General features: G+C 45.4%; 1 protein-coding gene across 3 annotated transcripts in view; it reads right to left on the bottom strand.

Annotated features, from left to right (window-relative positions):
- Positions 1-1,437: 1,437 nt before the first annotated feature.
- The window catches only part of HAVCR2 (hepatitis A virus cellular receptor 2), a 217,764-nt gene continuing 198,481 nt past the window's right edge, over positions 1,438-20,720 (bottom strand). For all 3 annotated transcript variants that reach the window (XM_069653935.1, XM_069653937.1, XM_069653936.1), the window contains exons 5-6: positions 10,629-10,677; positions 1,438-3,295 (exon numbers count right to left, since the gene is read on the bottom strand). In XM_069653935.1, the coding sequence (XP_069510036.1) occupies positions 3,202-3,295; positions 10,629-10,677 (143 nt within the window). In that variant the 3' untranslated portion in view covers positions 1,438-3,201. The remainder of the gene's footprint in view (positions 3,296-10,628; positions 10,678-20,720) is intronic.

Below are 20,720 nucleotides of genomic sequence, written 5' to 3'. Positions count from 1 at the left end.
TCTTTCTCTTTTGTCCATGCTTGAGCCCATTTACATTTTGTGTAGATGCTTAATCTAGGTTCTGTGTCTTGTGGTAAGTCTGAGCAATGACACAAATGGCAATTTGTTTTGTGATTTACCATCAACTTTGTTTTATGATCTTCTAAGGGATGGGGTGGATTAAATGTGGGTATTGTCTAGGGTTAAACCTATAAATCTATATAATAAAAGAAAGAGTCCTGACTGACTGACTCATCAACACCCACCTCAAACAGTTTAACCTAGGAACATGACATTTGGAAGGTACATTGTTTCATGACATTGGCAGCCACTAAGCAAGGATTTCTGGAAATTCTGTCACTAAGGGGGTAAAAATGGGGGGTGAATTCATTTATGATGATACCTATATCTCAAAACCGAAGATGTTACAGATATGAACATTGGAATTTCAATTCTTTTTCAAAAATAGAGAAACACATGTTTTACCATTTTTCTAAAATCCAGTAAAGGGAGGTGGAAAAGGGGGTGCATTTTTTGGGAAGGATACCCATATGTCACAAACCGAAGATGTTAGAAAAGTAAAAATTCACATTTTAAATCTTCATTACAAAGTAAGTTCCCAAACTGCTTATTAAAATTAGTAACTGAGAGTATCCTGTATTTGAGAGTAAAGTTGTCATCACCTCCGACCTAGGCACAGTCGTCAATTCCCTAGCAGACCTTACATCCAAAATGTACCCTCACAAAAAAGATCTAATGGTGGATTCGACAGAATGGTTATGTCAGCGTGCCATTTTAACACCAGAGAAGAGCATGGCTGTCGTAATCAATAAGATACCTATTAATTCTTTCGGAGGAATCCAAATGGAGTCAAATCTGTAAACTCAGTAGTTCAAAGGGATGATGCAGTCCACAACCCTGTTGACTTCTTGAACACTTTATATCCTCCTGGTCTTACCGAACACAAACATTTGCTATTGTTGCGGAACCGCAACCCACCTAAGCTCTGTAATGGCACCAGATTGCGAGTGAAAGCTCTCCACAGAAATGTGATTGAGGATAGGGTGCTAACCGGTTCTGGCTGTCTGTGTTCATACAACAAATACCTCTTATACCTTCAGAATATCTGTTTGAATTCAAAAGACTTCAGTTCCCCTTAAATGTTTGTTTCGCCATGACCATCAACAAATCTAAAGGGCAATTTAAAGGTAGCGGGGATTGACCTAGGGGGAGGCTGCTTCTTGCATGGGCAGTTTTACATAGCCTGTTCCAGAGTGAGCTCACCTATCCCTCTGGTAATGCTAGCACCTGAAGGGAGAACCACAAATGTAGTTTACAATTAAATGCTCAAATAGTTATTTTTGTAGGTCGCAGATGCCAAATAAGTCATTTTCATTTTTTTGTCTGTCTTATTGTCTGTTTGTAATTACAACACAAAAGAATTTCTGGACGCACATCAATGGAACAACTATCTTTGTTCTGTGGCTAATGTACCCCGACTAACGTCTGCAATAAACATTGCTTATTACGTTAAGACATCAACCTGTAAATTATATTTCATACAGTTTGAACAAACAACCCATGTGTCTTTTAAAACCAATTGTACCAAATCCCAAAATCCACGCAAGCAAAGCCACGGGCAGCAGCTAGTATAAAGGAACTACAAAAGTAAACAGTGTCAGGGATGGGTTTATAAAGTGAGGTTTTCTAACGTTAGAAACATGTATTTTAGCCTCCTTGATACTCTAAGCTATCAGCACATGGTTTGGTCAACAAAAGAATTTGAAACCTAATCTTAAATGCCCAGCCTCAGGCTAATAAAGCAAAGCAGAACAACTTATTCTGGGACTGCTCTTCCAGGCTTTAACTCGAAGTCTAACTGATTTCACCATCTCTCTGAAGACTTCTCCTAGATCTTAGGTTCCTTGTATCAGGCTCCTTCTCTGAGGCATCCCCACAGCCCAAAGTTGTTTCTCTTGGCAGTGGACTTCTCATCTAGTAGGCTTAGGTCTTTCACCCAGCCTTGGGTTTGTTAGGTGTCTCTCAGTCCTTGGGCTTCTCCAACATTCACAACAATTCTTCTTCTGCAATTTGGCTTCATAAGGCTTGACAACGGAACCCTCCCAGACCTTGGGTTTCATCAGCTTTCTCAGCAGGTCTCTCCCAGACATAGGGGGTCATTACATGTTTGGCAATGTTGGAAAAGTGGTGGTAAAAGGGACAGTAATTCAGTCACTGGCACCTTTACTGCACCGCCAAACTACAGCCAAGAGCTGGAGGTAAAGCAGGCCACCACCGGCACAAAACAGGAGGTTTTAACTGGCACCAGTATTACAAGCAATCCCCTCCGTGGAGTTGTTTGGGATTCCATGGAATGGGGATATACTTGCTTTCCCACCACCTGTAATATTTCGGGTAATACCGGGATATCAGTCGCGGGAACGGTAATACCATTTGCCAGTATCCCGCCAGAATTACCGGCGGGATACCGGTAAATGTGTAATGAACCCAACAATAGAGTGTCATTTTTCACAACAAGTCTCCCCCAGCCCTAAGGCAACCAGAGCTTCTTGGACCCCTTTCTTTCTTCAATTTGTAATGAGAACCCAAATATGTGTGTGCCTCAGATCCCAAATTCCCTTGAGATGGCCCTGAGGCTCCTACATACTGTTGGATGTACTTAGGACTTCATGCTGGCTCATATTGCTGGGTTAGCTCAGGTTTTCATGCTGACTTACATCGTTGGTTGTCCTTAGGTCTTTCCTGCTGTCTCATGTTGTTGGATGTCCTTTGGTCTTTCTTACTGGCTCGTATTGCTGAATCTCCTTAGGTCTTTCAGGCTGGGTCATACTTTTGGATGGCCTTTGGCCTTTCATGCTTGCCATACTGTTTGATGCCATTACTCCTTTCTCACGTTGTTATGTCACAGAGTCTGATTTACAACGGTGTCCTGTTGGAACAGATGCACTGACATCAGATGGATGTTAAGCAGAGAGAACTGGATGTCACCCAGCCAAGTGCTTTTTTCAATGATTATCCATCTTGGTGACTTGTGGATCATATTTTCAATGTTTTCCCTATGAGCAACATGGAGTTGATTCCAAATGCCAAGGAACCCTAGGCGTGTTACTGATGGCAGTACTCTACCTTGCCTTCTAGCTCTTGAGTCATCTGTGCTTTGCCTCAAAGTCACCCATGTCTCTGTGCAGAGAGCGAGACAGGTTACTCTAGGATGTAAATATTATCCTCTGTATTGGCAGGATTCTCCAGGGCAGACACAATTCCTACGGGCTCTTTACTTCCCATGCCAATGGTCCTGTGGAAAGATTCAAAATAGAAAACATGAGAAACTCATTCCAACAGAAAACCCTCTGCATAGACTTCCTACCTACATGTGCACCAGGTTTGTGCATAGGCCAATACCCCATCTATTGTCAAGCCGAGTCCCTTCAGAAGAACCTATCAGAGAAGGGCATCCATTTCCAGTGCATTTATTGCCAACATGTATAGGTAGATGGTGATGTTGTCCACACCATCTGCTCCCCCATTGCCGTCTACTTGGAATGTGAAGTGATATTACAGATGCGGTCATGCCTGCAGAACCCCTGCCTGCCAGCCGGCCTGCCGGCCTCCCTGTCTGCCTGCCTGGAGAAAAAAGCATTTGAGAGCAAACTCTATGGTTACCTTCAATAAAGCTGCTATTGTGAGAGGTTTATCTCAAAGTTACACACAGATATCACCCACACTAACAGACAATTTCACCAAGCGGATGAATGGAAACCTGTCACACACACATGCTATATGTCCCAGAACTCCTCCGAGGAGCCTAATAAATGTCTAAAAATGGTAAGGCCACCAAGCATTACACGAGACCCACCTTTATTTTGTTTTATTATTACTAAACAAGACATCCGTCCTTGCCATTTGTATACTGTTAGTGGAGCATTGACCTTAGGGCAAACACAATAAGGATATTTGTCAATGATTTAAAACAAATTTCAAGCTCTCTTTAACTTGGGCCAACAAACCCCAAACCCGCATATGCACTCTGCATAGCTCTAACAAAGGGTGTTTAAATGACCGCCCCATTTTGTCTTTCAGTATTTGCAAATAACATAGTGGCTGGATCAATGAATACCTGCTCAGGGTCAAAATATCATGCTGCAAATTAGAAACCCAATACCTGATGGAGAATAGCTCAGGACAAAAAATGCCAATTTGAAATTATTGTATGAAATGAACCCTTACTGCGAGAAAATCACTGCAAAACTCGAACCTGCAAAGGCATGCCTGAATATGCCTACCGCTGCTATGCAATTCATGTTGTGGAAGAGTTATTACCCACATGCTGCCCTGGAAAATTCCGCCAATCGTGCCGTAAGTAGCCGGCCACACCTGCTACTCTTTTACCTTTCCACATTCTAAATGTCTGTACCACTTATGTGGCCATCAAAATGCAACTTTTACAACCTCTTCCCTTGAACAAGTCTTATTTCTGATACCCTGAAAATACAACCCTCACCCCACTCAGAAAATACTGTTCCATTGATCCATATCACCAGGTATTATATATATATCCTTAGAAGTTGGTATTTAGTCATTTCCTAAACCATCTACATGAATCAAATCCAAGCAGCCCCATTCAGCGCTATTTCAGACTTACAATTGCACTACTTCCACTACTTCTTGCTAAGGTTTGCTGATCAAAGTCACTTCACCCTACTGCTCCTCCTTGATCTTAGCATCAACTCTGGATTCAATCAATTAGACAATGACATATTTTTGCACCAAATTAAATAGTAGCAGCTGCAAATGTTTTAAATATTTCCTAGACAAAAGACAACAAATAAAGAAAAATGAGGGCTTTTCATCCCTGACTCAGCATCCTTACGGCAGAGGTGACAAGGCAATGTGTGCTCCACATAAACGTAAGGTCCCAATGCACCTAACGGGCACATGTAAACATGGGATGAGTTCCTGTGTGGGCAGGCTGGCGAGTTGTGTGCTTGTGCAAGACATCTCTTTTCAGCCTAGAGGATACAGGCTTTTATAACAGCAGGATCGAAGGAAACTTTCTTCCTTCTGAGGTTGAGTAATGATACCACCTAACATTGGAGCACTTATGAGTAGTAGGGATTCATCTGAAGTGATATATATATACAACGTGATATTATTATTTCACCCCTAAATTGATTAAATGTATTGGTTAACCCGTATAACATCAAACCTGTAAAGTAAGAGGTCCCAAGGTGAATACAGAAATGTTTTAGAACCCTGTCTATCAGTAAAAATGTGTTACTAGGGACCAAGTCATTAAAATGAAAGACCTCCCTCCAGTACCCACACTTTAATGTATTTGTTAAAACTAAAGTCACCAACAAAAAGCATAACACACTCAAGCCTGATGTGTGCTTAAAGACTTTCTATAGGCCACCCCATTTGCAATTTTCACTTGAGCACCATCAGGGCACATTTCAGGTCAATGTTTGCCATCCACATATACATATATTGCCACTTAGTTGAGATTACATTACTTAGTTGACTATATATTTTCAAAACAATGATGAATGGCCATGATCTGATTGCACAGTACATTTTTTTGTGATATCTGGCACCGTGTCTGAGCCCCAAAAATCTCTTGTATTGCCTTTTTAAAAATTGAACTTAGTAAAGTTAATGTTCCAATCTTGTCCCCTAATTTACATTGAGTGATTTGAACAAGAAATCCATTAATGTAATGAAGTTTGCCCTTTTTGAAAATTATTGAAGGACGAGGAAAGAAAGGGCATTAAGTCTCTGAACAACAAAATAATGACCCCTTCATAGGGCCAACAGCCCTATATCAACTGATCACCTCTAAATGAACACTATTTGCTGATTATTTATTTCATTTATTGAATATTTATAAGGTGCACTATACAGCAAAAAGGTATCACTAGGCGCCACAAAACAAAAAGGGGGTAAGGGGCGAGGGGGATAACGGTCCTACTAGGCCTTGTGACATTCGGATTGTGCAAGTGCAGTAACAGGAAGTGCAGTGGGGGCGGTGGTAAGTGACTGTCAGGGGGGACATAAAATGCAGGGGGGGGAGAAGGAAGAAAGGGTCCAGGGGCTAGGCAAGGGCTGGGGAGCCTAGGGAGGCAAGCGGCAGGAGGTTCCAGCGGTGGACCGCCAGCTAAGTCTGAGTAGGGGGGTGGACCAGACTCTAGAGGGATGCCCAACCCAACAGGTTAGTCAGGGAAGGGGGCCCAGAAGGACAGTGCTGATTTGGGGGGTTGCTGGTAAAGACTGATCAAGGAGGGCCTTGAGCCCTGTAAGGAAGTTGAGAAGAGCAAGGTCTTGAAAAGCTTCAGGAATTTATGGAGCTCTGGCTCAAGTCTGAGAAAGGCAGGGATGCCATTCCAGCGGGAGGTACCTGCTGAAGAGAGAGACCTACCCCACTCTCTGCTTGGAAAAACATCTGATCTGCAGAGAGTTGGAGCTAGAGGACTGAAAGGCTCTAGCATGATATGAAATGATATGATATGATATTTTATTTATATTGCGCTCATACACATGTGTTTGAGCGCACGACCAAGCAACGGGAGGGTAATAAGGGAGAACAAAAACAACGATCTTACATAGGCCCAGTGACATTTAAAACGTGCAAGTGCATGGAAAGGGGAGAAAAGGGGGAAAGTAAGTGGATGTGGGAGGAGTGGAAAGTGCGGAACAGACACGAGAACAGAATAAATAATAAGTGCAATAAATAAATAAAGGCAGTGAAAAGTGGTAGTGCAGCCAGCAAGTGGCAAGTGCAAGATTAGTCAGATAGGGTATATCTGATAAGTGCAGAAGGAGGATAGGGGACTGTATGGTTACAGATACAGAGCCCAGTGCAAGGGGTGGCCTGGAGGTGGCGCGGGAGGGAGGCAGGGTGAGCAGGTACCTGGGCCCGAAGGACAGAGGATGGCCAGGGGCACAGTTCAGAGAGAGAAAAACAGATCAGCAGGAGAGAAGAGGGGAGGAGGCAGAAGTGAAGAGGAAGGTGCTTCTGGAACCGGTGATGGTTCTCCTCAAGTTTCAGGGTGGCCGGGAGGCTGTTCCAAAGGGAGGCCCCACCCAAAGACAGAGATCAACCCCCAGCTCATTTCTTTGAAAAACGACTGACCCTGAGGGAGTTAGAAGTAGAGGAGTGAAGGGCTCGAGAGGTGAGGTATTTACGCAGGGATAGTTGAAGGTATTTTGGACCCAGGCCCCAGAAAGCCTTGTGGACAATGCAGAGGGTTTTGAATTTAATCCTTGCATCCACTGGGAGCCAATGAAGGGATTTCACAGCTGGAGAGACACAATCCCAGGGCTTGAGGCCAAGGACAAGACTTGCAGTCCTGTTCTGGATTAGTTGTAAAGGGCAGAGAGTGGAGGCAAGTAGATTTAGAAAGAGGCTGTTATAGTAATCCAACCTAGAGAGAACCAGAGCTTGGGAGACAGTGAGCTTCTGAGGGAAGGAGAGGAAAGGCAGTGTCCCTCTAAGGAGGTGCATTAAGAAGTCTGACTTTTTAGAGACGTCAGAGATGTGTGCGGAGAAGGAAAGTGTGGAGTCAAAGATGACCCCGAGATTCTTAGCCTCGCAGGTAGGGGTAGGAGGAGAGTAAAGGGAGGCCAGCCAGAGAGTGAGTGGAAAGGATGGTGAAGGTGTACCAATGAGGAGGATCTCAGTCTTGTTGGCATTTAGACAAAGATCGCTGGCGGCACACCAATTTTGAATGGTGATTAGGCAATCGCAGATGAGGGAAGGAGAGGCAGTGTCTGAGGGAATCCTGAAAATGAGTTGGGTGTCATCAGCGTAGCACTGGAAGTTTGAGCAGAAAATGGAAATGCAGTAGGCTAGGGTTGCAAGGTATTGGTTGAAAAGCCAGAGTGAGAGGTTAGACCCCTGGGGAACACCACAGGTAGAGAGGGAGATGGAAGATAGGAAGGACCCAAGTTGTACCTGGGAGGGTCGATCAGAAAGGAAAGAGGTCAGCCAGGCCAGAGCCTGATCAGTGATACCCAGGTTGTCACAGAGACGACTGAGCAGGATGGTATGGTTGACCGTGTCGAAAGCAGAGGAGAGATCAAGTAGGATGAGGACAGAGGGAATGTTAGAGTCAAGGTTGGAGAGCAGGTCTTCACGGATGTTCAGGAGAGCAGTTTCTGTTAGAAAGGAGGTATTTAAAGAGAGTCGGATGTAGCTGGGTCCTAGGCCCCAGATAGCCCAGTGGATGATGCAGAGGGTCTTGAATTTGATCCTTGCAGTCACCGGGAGCCAGTGGAGATATTTTAGGGCTGGAGAAATGCAGTCCCTGGACTTGAGGCCAAGGATACGTCTTGCAGTCCTAAAGTGGATTAGTTGAAGGGGGTGAAGAGAGGAAAGAGGCAGATTGAGGAAGAGGCTATTGCAATAGTCCAGCCTATAGAGAATGTCATTTCTAGAGACATTGAGTTTCTGGGGGAAAGTAAGGAATGGGAGAATGCCTCTGAGGAGGTGGAGCTGAAAGTGGGCATTCTTGGCAAGGTTGTGATGTGAGGGGAGAAGGAGAGAAAGGAGTCAAAGATGACACCAAGTTTTTTAGCCTCACAAGATGGTGAGGGGAGGGGACCCAAGGAGAGTGGCCAGAGAGTGGGAGGGAAGCAGGGAGCAGGGGTCCCAATGAGAAGGATCTCGGTCTTACTGGCATTAAGACAGATATCATTAGCCATGCACCATGCCTGAATAGCAGGCAGACAGTCAGTAATGACAGTAGTGGAAGAGAAGGTAGTGGAGGGAAGATTGAAGGAGTGCTGTGTGCCATCAGCATAACACCGAAAATGAGGAGAGAAGGAGATCAAGTGGGCCAGAGGGGCAAGGTAGATGTTGATGAGTCACGGTGATATGCTAGAGCCCGGAGGGACACTGTAGATATAGAGTGTGGTGGAGGAGAGGAAAGGGCCCAGTTGCACCTGGGAAGGTCGATTAGATAAGAAGAAGGTCAATTCATCCAGTGCCAGGTCCATGGTACCAAGGGAATTGCGGAGCCGCTTTATGAGGATGGATTGATTGACCGTGTCAAAGGCAGAGGACAAATCAAGAAGGATGAGAACAGGAGGAGAGTTGGAATCAGGGATTGAGAGCAGGTCTTCACAGGTGTTCAGGAGAGCAGGTTCCATGCCTCTGGATGCTCTGAAGCTAGACTGGTGGTCTTGGAGGAAGCTGACAGATTCAGTATGGTGGGTCAGTTGGGAGATGACCAACTTCTGCAAGAGTTTTCCCAGGAAGTGGGTGCTGGGGATAGGGCGGTAGTTAGCCAGGCAGGAGGAGTCAGCAGATGGCTTTTTTAGGCGAGGGTGTACAAGGGAGTGCTTGAGGGGTAGCAGGAAGGAACCAGTGGCAAAGGAGTGGTTGCAGCAATCAGCCAAGGCAGGAGCGAGAGAGGAAATGTTGTCCTTGATGGTTCTGGAGTTGTAGAGGAGCACCTGTTTGGAGGAGACTGTCATAGAGCGGACAGTTGTAGAGACCCCATTTGGTGCTATGGGGGTGAAAGAGGAGAGAGTGTGTGGGAGGGGCAGAGGGTTATTACAAAATAACCATTTTATTTTATGAAACGTTGATGGATCGCTGGAAGGGCAGTTTGTAGTTGGCTGATTTCAATCCATTTTGACACAGCGATTTGGAACCTATCATGTATTTTTTATTTTTTTGTCCAAGATGCAAGGAATAAAGAATATGACTTCTGCTTCTGGTTCTTTGTGACTTGAATTTTAAATAATATCGACTCACATTTCTATTTTTAGAATTGGTTACTTCTTCACATTGTGCATGGGCTCTTATGCACTTTATCCAGGTGGTATTGAAACTGTGAGGTACTAAGCTCTAGCAAGCTGGCGACAAAGGACCAATGGGCCAGGGTTGTTTTAATTACTGCTGTTATTTTCAACTGAGTTCTCATTATATGTATGTCATTATCTGAAAGCCCTCATTGTAGGAATGCATTATCTGCAAAAAATATTTTCATCATAGTTGTCATTGTTCATCTCTTTCTAATCAATGTTGTATGTTTTAATTAATATTATTCTAGTATGTCATCCAGTTGCTTACTTGATGTATATTGAATATATGCACTGTTTTATGGGCATTACCCGAAATAAACAAATTAATTGATTGAAACCATAAACTCTCGTCCGCTATACTTGTCTCAAGGCATTTGTGTACTTAACAGGGATGCAAAACACGTCAGTATGCCCAGCAGCTAACGTCAAACCATATTCAGAATGGCTCCAAGTGCATCCCACACCCACCTTACACTCACAAACTGGCTTCACATATGACTGCCTTTACAGTGCTGCCCCTTAGGGTGGAAAAGGAAACAGTTAAATCATCCCAACCAAGCTCCATTTTATTTCCCTATTGCGTATTCCCAAAGGATACTTGCCACCAAGGGAGGCTCTGGGATTCTGAGGAGCAAAGCACCTAAGCATCAGTGAATCTGCAGTGATGTGCCATAAGAAAGATATAGCAAAAATAAATCAAATTCAGGGTTGCGCCATCCATGGAGCGCCTTAGGAGACATATGCTTTCAGAGACGTTAGATCCTAGTGTATCATAGTGTAAGCGTGCAGAGGGGGTCAGCCTCTACTGGTGCTTTCAGTACCTGACACTTTGCAGGATTTTATTCATCTGCTGCCTTTTGAAGTAAATCCCTGAGAAAGATAAAAACAGAAAAATAAATTAGATCTCATTTAATATAGGCGATGAGACGGTGATCACAAAAAAGCAATCTAGAAATTCCATGAACGATAGCTAAGACAGCTCTGCCAAAGCATACTACATATAGGCGTACTTTCATTCTGCACAAGAGATAACCCTTGTAGGGCACCTCTACTTTCTACCTAGGCAAGGCTCTAGCTTTTTACCCTAGCTGAGAGTGGTGGCTGCAGTGTCCCACTTTGGTGTGCTGGGGTTCACTGTGAATCACTGGTGCTCTCATGTACTTCTGTCTTTCCTGTAGTCATTTGTTTTGTAAACATGGATTGTCTGTTGACTCTGCTTGGATGTATCTTGGCACCTTTACATGTTATGAGCTTGTATATTCGGGTCCAGACTAGGAAGCCAGGTGAACAGGCTTTAGGTGCAGCCTGTGATGTGGCCAGCCTGATTGATGTAGAGTGTCTCATGAGCTTGTGGTCAACCCTTGGTCTCTGGCACCTGAGATGAGTAGGAGGGGTGGATCCAGCCAATGCTTTAGCAGGGATGGACCGGGCAGAAGGGCAATTACTTGGTTCCAGATCAGCATAATCCCTCACAGTGAAGCCCACCTGGATGTTTTAATCATACCCTCTAGCTGGAGTTCCTGTGCTTCTCCGTCCTCTTTTCACACAGTGCTAAACACCACTAACTGGAGACCTCTCAATATTGGGATCCCCTATGCTAGGTCATATTGAACCAATATTGGGATCTCGCTAAACAGCAGTAGCTTTGGGATCCTATTAACTCATCATCAAGACCCTTACAAACACTGTCAAGACACCCCACTTTATCCGAATTAAGATCCTTTAGCTCAGTGCTTAGCTACTAGTAGATCATCAATGAGGTCCTAAAGAAACAGCTCTGAGATCCCATTAAATCAGGAATGAGATACTTTCCAATCTTCATTGAGGTCCTATTAGTGTGCCATTCTGACTCCACAAAATCAGTGCTGATGACCCATTTGTTCAGCATGATCTCTTTCAATCATTTTAATGTGTACATAATCACACTAATAATGAACAAAAACTGTTTTACATACAACAGTGCTTATTATTCAAAACACAATATACCAGTAGGGCAAAATTATAAATCTTGTATTTGATAGAAAAGGGCACTTTTCTTGCACATTTGCACATGTCAATGCATACATATTATGTACACAGATTACAAAACTTGTTACAAACATAGTGTTAAACATTTCTTGTATCGATCACCATATTGCTTTGTATAAAAAATGTATTAATTGCAAGTGGTTGATTGTTACCCTTACTATCCATTGAAAATCCACAATTCACTTTACTACATACATTTAGTTACACACCAGCATTCACATCCGAGTAGGTTAGCATTATGACCACGCTTCATTGCTCTACCAAAACGTCAAATAATGAATTGCTTTACTAAGACCAGCTGCATGGATGCAATATTTTCCCACATGGATTCTTAGGAGGTAGAATTGGGAAACCTTAACTGTGACCTTGTTTTAAAATTTTTGAGCAAAAATCAATTCTTTGTATTTCACTAGTTATTGTAAGCTGTGTGTTCAGACTGCAGGACATGGTTGAGTGAGGGAGGACTCTCCCATGAGTCTACCATAACCATTTTCTTCAAAGGTAGTGGAAGTATGGGTTTAGGTGGCAAAACAATGTCTACGGGAAGGGAAGGAAGCGGGATAGCCAGGGATAGCCATATGAGAAAAGGCGTTTAAGAGACGTTTTGAAGATTTGCGCTATTGGCGATGAGTACATGTGAGAGGGAAGGGGATCTGATTGTTTCGGGGTGATTCGCTATAGAAGAGACACTGATAAGCAGCACAAGTAAAGGAAGGGGCCCAATGCCAACGTGTCCTTATTCAGACCATAGTTCCTCCTAATATTAAGCTTAGAGGAATGATATCCTTAAAATAGTCCTCTGATTAAATGCATTGAGGCGTGACTCTGAAGATGCCATGTGCTCTTTATTTAACTGGAACTTTGCTATGCTCAATTAACATGGACTGAGGTGAGTTAACTACAAACACTTTCGACTTCAGCCTCCCCCCCTCCTCTACCCGCCCACCCTTGCACAAACCTCGACATTCTGCAGTTATCTACAATTATCAGAAGGCGGAAAGCCCTCCCTGCCCAACTCCCTAACATCAGCGTAAATAAATGGTAAAAAAACGACATGCAGCCAAATTCCGAGGCTGGGTTCCAACAGGGGGCTTCGAATTAATGTTTTTAACTTTTTTTTTAAAGTTTATCAATAAACGTATATTTTTATTTTAAGCCTCGAAAATAGTTGGTACTTTTTTTGATAGGCAAATCTGGTAGGTAGTCCGTGCGTTTTTTCAATTTATTACCTGATTTAGTTGCACTTAATTTGTTAGAAAAAAATGTATACTTTTGGCACTACACTGGGATACAATATATTTTAACACATTTATATATTTGGCATTCAAGTAACTGCATTTACTTTTATTTAACTCAATATTTTGAGCAGACACAGAAAACCTTTTAAACAGGTGACTATGAAAGAACTGTGGGGTTGAAAGCAGAGGGTGAAAAGTGAGTTGCAATACGAATGAGCATCACGATTTTCAAAGATTAAGCAACGAGACAGCAAAGGCAGAACTTGAAAGGAAAGAGTTAAAGAGCCATCTTACCGAGGCCGTAGTAGTGGAATGAGGAGAGTTGGAAGAGCAGGCCGGTATCAACATATTTTTTTGTTGCAAAGGTGGACGGGGACATCGTGGGCCAGGAAAATGCCCAGTACGGAACAAGAATAAAATGAGAGAACATTCTTGTTTTAATAAGGAGTTAAGTGGTGGAGTGAATGATATGTATATTTTTTTAAGCCAGCCAAACATGATGAAAATGCTGGGGATCCTGGCCGTGGTTGGTCCCCGGAGGAGTACGTTTTCTAGTCCCAAGGTGCTAAACGGTCAGGAGTGGATTACAGCCATCCCAATGACGGGGGGGGGCACTCAGTAGGAGCGACAAGAACACGCTAAGAGTAACCTGTGAGAATAACGGCAGGAGCAAGAGTGGGCGACGTCCCTCAGTTCGATATCTATGCTCAGGCGGTCTTTTTTTTACTGTGGTCGCGGGGCGGATAGTATCTTGGAAGGCACCGCCTTGGAAGAGCAAATGATCTATTACTTTGAATACACAACGCTCAAAAAGTTCCCTTTTTAGATACCGAGGTGACATTTCTATTTCAGTTGCAACAGAAACATAGCAACGCATGCTAGCTAAGGAAATATAGTGTGGCAACAGCAATGTTTCTTTTTGCGGCAGGTGTTTATAAACTCTTCTTTAGTTCCAGCCCCAGAGATGAGCTAGGGGAATAATTACGGTCCTAAGCAGAATTCAGCAACTGGCAGCCGTCTGAGAAGAGGCGTATTGCAGGTTGCATTTGTGCTAAACTTTTGGCAGACAGAATTATCTTTAAAGACATGGGTGTTACTCCTGTTTCAACAGGAGAGTCTATCAGCTCGCATATGGTAGCTCAGCAAAGGTTATATTTACATCTGAAAACAGTGGCATTTGGGCAATCAGGTCCAGGGAATACTCAGCAGCCAATCATCTGCCGGGGCGGGTAAGTAGCTTTGACTGCACATCTAAACTCGAATTCCATGCTTCAAGATGGCGCGCCATATCTGTCAGTCTGACCTGGGCACCACACCCCCCTCATCACTTCCTCTCACTAGCAACACTCCTGCTGCTCTCTTCTCCCACATCCCCCTATTTTCTGGCTCTGCTGTGGCTCCCTTATCTTGGCCTGGCTGCCCCCCTGTCACCAGCCCCTCATGGCTCAGGCTACAGAAATGGAAGTGAGGCTTGGCTTGGGGCCCTGCGTTCCATTTCTATGGTGGTCATGTTTGTTAAACAAAAAGGTGCTGCTGATCCTCTGGGATTGTGGTAATGTATTGAATATGTTATTGTCTGGTTTGCAGTGACAGTGTGAAATGTGTGATAATAAAACTGTGGCCTTGTTATGCCACAAATGTGAAAAGTTGGGCGGCCTCAGTTATTTAGGCAAAGTGGGCTACAGCGTGATGGTATGTAGCTCACCAGTTGGGGGGGGAGAGCGGTACACGACTGCCCATGTTATAGAAACATTAAAAGGTTTATATCTGTACATGCTTGTGTGAATGAGAAAGTGTATGAATGCTTTATAGGTTTGAGGGGGAATGCGAGTGTCTAAGTGAATATGATATGAGTCATTTATAACACGCCTGTACACAACTGTTTCTAGGCGCGACACGACAAGGGAGGGGAAGACAGAGGGAGGACAAAACAAAGGATCTTACTAGGCCTTGTGTAATTCAGATCATGCAAGTGCAATACGCCAAAATGCAGGGGGGCGGAGGGGAAGTGCTAAGGGGAGGGGGAAGTGCAGTCATGGCAGCAATGCTCTGAGTAAGTGCAGCCAGGGCAGCGCAGCTCTGGGTAAATGCAAGGAGGCAGGGGACTGTAGGGTTCAAGATACAGCCCCTAAGTGCACAGTAGACCGGGAGGCAGTGCAGGGGCTACTGGTTGTGGGGAGCCTGGTACCAGTGAGACTCTGGGGGTAGCCAGGCAACCAGTCAGCGCAGAAGACAGGTCGGTCAGCAGGGGAGCGAGAGAGAGTAAACAGAAGCAAAATGGAAGGACTTGAGCTGCTTCCGCAACTTCAGGTGGACCTGCTCAAGTTTGAGAGGGCCAGGGAGGCCATTACAGAGGGAGGCACCTGTGGAGTAGAGAGATCTGTCCCCACTCTCTGGCTGGAGAAGCGTCTGACCCTCCAAGAGTTGGAGGTGGCTGAGCGAACGGCTCCAGAAGGAAGGTGTTAAGGAAGAGAGAGTTGGATGTAGTGCAGGCCCTGGCCCCAGAATGCCTTGTGGACAATGCAGAGGGTCTTGAACTTGATCCTTGCAGCCACCGGGAGCCAGTGGAGAGATTTCAGGGCTGGAGAGATACGATTGGTGGGCTTGAGGCCAAGGGTAAGTCTTGCAGTCCTCTTCTGGATTAGTTGCAGAGGGCGAAGTGTAGAGGAAGGCAGATTGAGAAAGAGACCATTGCAGTAGTCCAGCCTAGAGAGAACCAGGGCTCTGGAAACAGTAAGCTTCTGGGGGAAAATGAGAAAAGGAAGAATACCTTGAAGAATTAATGCAGTATGAATGCAAATGCATGTGTGAATGTAAGAGTGAATGTTGCCGTATGAATGCTGATGCATGTTTGAATGTGAGAGTGAATGAAGAATTAAAGCTGTATAAATGATAAATGCTTAGGCACATGCTTAAATGTGAGTGAATGAAGAATGAATGCTGTATCAATCATGAATGCTGATGCATGTGTGTGAATGTGAGAATGAATGAAGAAGGAATGCTGTGTTCATGATCTTTGATAGATGTTTGTGTGCCAGATGGGCAGCGGCGACCCATTAGAGGGAGGGGATGCAGGGGAAGACTATAGCCAGGAGGAGGACATTTTTATTCTTCTGGTGACGTGAATATTTGTCCAAACAGGACACACGAAGTTGGTCTGTTCAGTTTGAAAAAATATTCACTGTGGAATGACATTTTTGTTCTCAACAAAAAAGTGGAATACAATGCATAATGAATGGCCTTACTTGTATTGGCCCACACTGGTGGGTCCAGACTGGACATGTTTATGTGGCATGGAATATTTTACTGGGCATCAAAGGTGAAGGCAGCATAATGAGAGTTCCCACATGGCACGGGCTCACATTGTCACATTGTGCACTAGTACCCCATAGGAACTCTAATTATGCTGCCTTAATCATTGATGGGTCTAGTCTTGACATATTTCCTTATGATGTCAAGGCATTTTTTACTGGGCATCAAGGATGAAAGCAGCATAATGGGCCAGCACCCATGAGGTAGTGCCCCACATTGATCGGTCCAGTCTGGGCTTATTTATTTACTGTGGTATGGCATTTCTTACTGGGCATCAGGGGTGAAGGCACCATAGCGATTGTTCCTACCTAGTACTGGTCCACATTGGTGGGTCCAGTCTGGGCATATTTCATTACTGTAGTATGGCACTTTTACTGGGCATAAGAATTAGAGCAATCAAAAGGGGTCTTCCTACATGGTACAGTTCCACATTGATGAGTCTAGTGTAGACAAATCTTCACAGTGGCATCGCAATACTCATTGAACATCATGGGTGAAGACAGCATGATGAGTGTGTTCCTATCTGGTATTGGCCCACATTGCTGGGTCCAGACTGGACACGTTTCTTTACTGTGTCATGGCATTTTGTACTGGGATTCAAGGGTGAAGGCAGCATGATGAGTGTACTCATATGGTACTGGCCCACGTTGGTGAATCCAGTCTACACATGTTTTCTTACAGTGGCATGGCATTTGGTACTTGTAAAGCCAACAGGAGTATGTTCTTATATGCTAATACTGGCAAATAGGGATTCATTACAAGTGAGCCGGTCCAGAAATAAGGTGCCAGCAACAACGTTACCTGCACCTTTTCCAGACCGGCTCACTCCGAGTCTGCCGATTGAGACTGCGAAGTACTAGCAGGCCTGACCTGCTGGTAGTTCAGGCCCCTACCAGCAGATAAATCACTGAAGCACTGGCACTGTTAACAATGGTGCCAGTGTTTCAGTGTTCCCATTCCAGTGGAGTCTTATGGGACTCCACAGGAATGGGAACTTACCACTCTGCCGCCTGTAATATCCCACTATTACTGGGATATCAGGCGGCAATAATGGTAAGCCGAATTTGCCATCCTGGCAACCTGGTAATGAGGGCCATAGAGCACCTGGAGACCGCCCCTGGGTGGTAGCAGTGTGCAGTATAAATGAACATAACTTATATTGGTGCAGGGGGGCGTGGCTTGAGAGCCATGGAGTAGGACATGCTTTGTGCTGGGCTCCGGCTGATCCGACATTGAATCGCAGAATTATTCTTAGAAAATGACAATTGTGCCGGGAAATTGAAAGTTCGAGCGTCGGAATGCATGGATTGTGTGTACCCTGAAGAGTGAGTCATTTGGGCTTGTGCATCAATAGATACATTGACTTTAGTTGGAGAAGCCGCAAGGATACTTTTTTGCCAAGATGGCGGCGAACAATGGAAGAGCTGTCGCAGCTTGGTAATGAGATTTCTCCCTCTGGACTGAACGGAGTGTTTAACAGAGGGCTGCACAGGAGAAACACTGCACGACTGAAGAGGACCGCGTTTATGAAGTAACGCTCCCGGGCCCGAGGGACCAGAGCGGTTGGATACTGTGGCGAGGTAAACGCGATAAGCCCCATGGGGCGGCTTGTAACTGTCAACAGCAGTGGCTGGATCCCGATGCTCCAGCAAGGCAGGAAGACGGCAACCCTCAGCGCCCAGCGGAAACAATGTTTCTCTTGGTCCCGAACTGACGAGGTGGTGCTTCGTTAACCCTGCACAGGAAGCGTTCCTGCATGGATACTTTGAAGACAGAGGGGCTTTATGTGTAGACGCGGCTCCCAGCGCCTCTTTGAAGTAACCGTGCCTGCACACGTATAAAATATATGTGAAGCGGGCTGCGGCATGAAATATACGGCGGATGCGCCCGTGGGCAGAGGGCCCTCAGCAGAGCCGATTTCAGCAGATCTCACCGAAGTGAGCTGTGTGAGCGCCAGGTGGCGCGGAAGACATTTCGAGCTGCTGGGCTTGAAAGTACGCATTTCATTGCAGTGCGAACGTGCGGTGACCTGAGGAGCGGGTCGGCAGTGATTGGGGCGGGTGCCGCAGGCCACAGATACAGCAGTGCCCAGCTCCATAACATTGAAGTATACACGTGCACATGGCCATATGAGTGTGCCGGTAAATGCGAATGACAAGGACCGGTGTAGTGTAAATTAACGCACCCCTTAAAATGGCACATAGTAGCCACTAAAGGGAAATCTAAGTACAATAAGTAAACATGATTGATATTACCGCATGGGGGCACCCAAACACTTGTGCCTAAGCAACCTGGACTCAGGAGGAGGTGGCAGTGGAAGTGTGAGCCAATAAGAATCATATGTGTAAAATAAAACGTGAGAGGCTACAATCCATCCGAATGACGATTTGGTGAGCCATAGCAAATGTGAGCTGGAAGACAGCTACCATAACGTCTGAAGGAACAGAAAGTGTCGCAACAACAGCCCTGAGCAGAAACTGGTTGCGTGTGTAGGGTGGCGCTATGTCGGTGAAAGGATTAAGAGCCAAGACCAAACAACCCACAATGGAGGTCTTTGCGAAAACGCAGAGGACCCCCACGACATTGGCTCAGTGCACGGCCGCAACTCCTGCGGAAGAAGCCCCAGAAGGAGACAAGCATCAGATCCTGGAGGCTATAACGGAGTTGAGCACGAAATGGGGCTCGTCAATGGCGGACCTACGAACCGCCCTAGAGAACAAGATTGACGCGGTAGGAACTAAGCTTGCCCTGCTACGACAAGACCTTCAGGGCGCTGGCTGAGAGAACGAGTGGTCTGGAAAGCGCAGTGAAGACCAATACAGATGTCAGCACTAGCAATGCAAAAGAATTCCATGTGCTGAAACAGCAGGTTGCTAATCTTGAGAATCGGGTGGAAGAAGCGGAAGGAAGGTTGAGAAGAAATAACATACAGGTGGTCGGCCTGCAGGAGGGGGAGGAAGGCCAAGACCCCACAAACTATATGGAGAACATGATCCTCCAGGAGATAGGAGCAGACAAGCTCTCACGGGGGTCCACGGTGGAGCGGGCGCATCGCACCTTAATGAGGAAACCATGACCTGGGGCTCCGCCGAGAGCGATCATCGCGAGGATCTTGAACTATAAAGACAGAGAGAAGATCCTAGAATATTTTCGTAAAGGCGGAACAATAGAAAGAGCATCTACCACTATAACGGCATACTCGGACTACACGATGTTGGTGCAGAGGTACAGTTATGTGGCCGTCAAAAGAAGGCTGCATGCAGCGGGTATCAAGTACATGCTCCTGTACCCGGCGAGGCTGAAGGTGCTTCATAAGAGCAGAGCGCTATTCTTCAAAACTCCAAACGAGGTGGTGTCATGGTTGGGTTGCCCGAAACAAGAGGCGGCCCGTGACCGGCAGGAGCAGGACAATTGAAGAGTTGGTGTCATGGACATGGAGGGGGTAAGTGGGAGGGTGACCCTGGCTACACTGGGGAAGCGAGACCGGATAAACATTGTGTAGCTTTTGGATCTTTGGCTCGGCATGGATTGGAATATAGTGGGTAAAATGTAAAAGGGTGCTACATAGAATTGACATAAAGCGTAATAAACTTGGAAATAGGAGCAACAGGATGAAAGCAATCCACCCCGAAATATTAGTAGTTGAGTGGCCATTAGGGCGGCTTCACCCTACTGGGCCCTGAGCGTAGGCTTGTGTTGGACAGGGCCAGATGTGGGGGTGCCTGAGATCCAGGAATGGAGCTGGGCAAAAGTTGGGGAGGGTGTTGTTGGGGAAGGGCAGGGAAAGGGAAGGGAGGCGGGGAGTTTGGTGTGCATATAGTTATGGGGAGTTAAAGTGTAAACATGAGCCTACATAGAAGAGTCGGAAGGTTGTATTTGTTTTGCGCGGGTGGGAGGGTTCTGTTGGAGGTAAGAAAGAGGGGCATTGACGAGTCATGGGTGATCTTAAAATAATCACGTGGAATGTCAGGGGACTAAATAACTATTTGAAAAGGAATAAGGTCATGCTGTACCTAAAAAGGCAAAAAATAGACGTTGCGCTGTTGCAGTAGACACATCTGACGAGGGAAAAAATGGAGCTGGTAAGGAAGAAATGGAGAGGGATTGTGGTGGGTTCGTCATACTCTGCCTATGCTAGAGGAGTGCTTATCTGGGTAGCGCCGCATGTCCCGTTCCAAATGTTGCAAGTAACGGTGGGGGTAGATGGGAGGATGGTCATACTGAGGGGGCTGGTGGAGAATAGAGAGGTGAGCATTGGAAATACATATGCCCCCATTCATAACAGCGGCATATTTCAGAACTCTGTGCACCAACCTCAGTGTGTGTGTAGGTAGT

This window comes from Ambystoma mexicanum, chromosome 3q (genome assembly GCF_040938575.1).
Source record: "Ambystoma mexicanum isolate Mex_15411 chromosome 3q, UKY_AmexF1_1, whole genome shotgun sequence".
NCBI lineage: Eukaryota > Metazoa > Chordata > Amphibia > Caudata > Ambystomatidae > Ambystoma > Ambystoma mexicanum.
Note: the sequence above shows the minus strand (reverse complement) of the source record. Positions and strands in the feature narration are given on the sequence as shown.